The following is a 1518-nucleotide window of genomic DNA, read 5'->3' on the forward strand; positions in this document are numbered from 1 at the left end:
ATTTTTTGGGATTTTTTGGGGGTCCCAATGGCCGCCCCTCCCCCACTCCCTCACTCACCTCCTGGGGGGTCCCAACGGCAGCAAAGGGCGGGAAAATCGGGAATTTTGGGGAAAATTGGGGAAATTTTGGGAAATTTTGAGAAAATTTCGGGAATTTGGGGAATTTTGGGGGAATTTGGGGAGGAATTGGGAGAATTTTTGGGGTAGGAAAGAGAAAAAAAGAGAAAAAAAAGTTAAATTTTGGGAATTTCAAACTGGGAGGGACTGGGAGGGGGCGTGGCCAAAGTGGGATGGGCGTGGCCAAAGCGGGGTGGGCGTGGCCAGGTGGGCGTGGCCCACACCTTTAAAATGTCGTTAAAGCCCCAAAAAAGCCCCAAAAATGGGAATTTTGACCAATTTTTAGGGGGATTTTTTGGGCGTGGCCCCTCCCAGGTGAGGTGGGCGTGGCCCGGGGGCAGTGGGCGTGGCCAAGGTGAGGTGGGCGTGGCCTACCCAGCTTCAGCAGCCAAAATGACCCAAAAAAAGCCCCAAAAATGGGAATTTTGACCAATTTTTAGGGGGATTTTTTGGGCGTGGCCCCGCTTAGGTGAGGTGGGCGTGGCCCAGGTGAGGTGGGCGTGGCCCAGGTGAGGTGGGCGTGGCCCAGGTGAGGTGGGCGTGGCTTCTCTACCTTGAACACCAAATTGGGTTAAAAAAGCCCCAAAAACGGGAATTTTGATGGATTTTTATGGGGATTTTTGGGCGTGGCCCCTCCCAGGTGAGGTGGGCGTGGCCTGGGGAGGTGGGCGTGGCTCCTCCACCTTGAGCACCAAATTGGGCTAAAATTGGGTTAAAAAAAGCCCCCAAAATAGGAAATTTGACCGATTTTCGTGGGGATTTTTTGGGCGTGGCCCCTCCCAGGTGTGCCCAGGTGGGGTGGGCGTGGCCCAGGTGAGGTGGGCGTGGCCCAGGTGAGGTGGGCGTGGCCTACCCACTCTAAATGCCACTTAAACCCAAAAAAATCTAAAAAAGGCCCAAAAATGGGAATTTTGGTGGATTTTCGCGGGGATTTTTTGGGCGTGGCCCCTCCCAGGTGTGCCCAGGTGTGGTGGGCGTGGCCCAGGTGAGGTGGGCGTGGCCCAAGTGAGGTGGGCGTGGTCAACCCAGCTTGAGCAGCAAACTGGGCTAAAATTGAGCTTAAAAAAGCCCCAAAATTGGGAATTTTGACCGATTTTCGCGGGGATTTTTTGGGCGTGGCCCCTCCCAGGTGAGGTGGGCGTGGCCTGGGGTGGTGGGCGTGTCCTGGGGGCGGTGGGCGTGGCTTATCCACCTTGAGCACCAAATTGGGTTAAAAAAAGCCCCCAAAATGGGAATTTTGGTGGATTTTCGCAGGGATTTTTTGGGCGTGGCCCCTCCCAGGTGTGCCCAGGTGAGGTGGGCGTGGCCCAGGTGAGGTGGGCGTGGCTTACCCAGCTTGAGCAGCCACCCCTCGCGGTCGGGGTTGAAGAAGGTGTGGGTGAGGTCGTTGCCGTCGTCCTC

General features: G+C 56.1%; 1 protein-coding gene across 1 annotated transcript in view; it reads right to left on the minus strand.

Moving 5' to 3' along the window:
• LOC130587361 (cytohesin-2-like) overlaps positions 1–1518 on the minus strand; it is a 13863-nt gene that overhangs the window by 5361 nt on the left and 6984 nt on the right. The window contains exon 4 of the mRNA XM_057388336.1: positions 1339–1515. Within this exon, the coding sequence (XP_057244319.1) occupies positions 1339–1515 (177 nt within the window). The remainder of the gene's footprint in view (positions 1–1338; positions 1516–1518) is intronic.

Source organism: Malurus melanocephalus, unplaced genomic scaffold, assembly GCF_030028575.1.
Source record: "Malurus melanocephalus ecotype Western Australia unplaced genomic scaffold, MMel_1.1 scaffold_1804, whole genome shotgun sequence".
Classification (NCBI taxonomy): Eukaryota; Metazoa; Chordata; class Aves; order Passeriformes; family Maluridae; genus Malurus; species Malurus melanocephalus.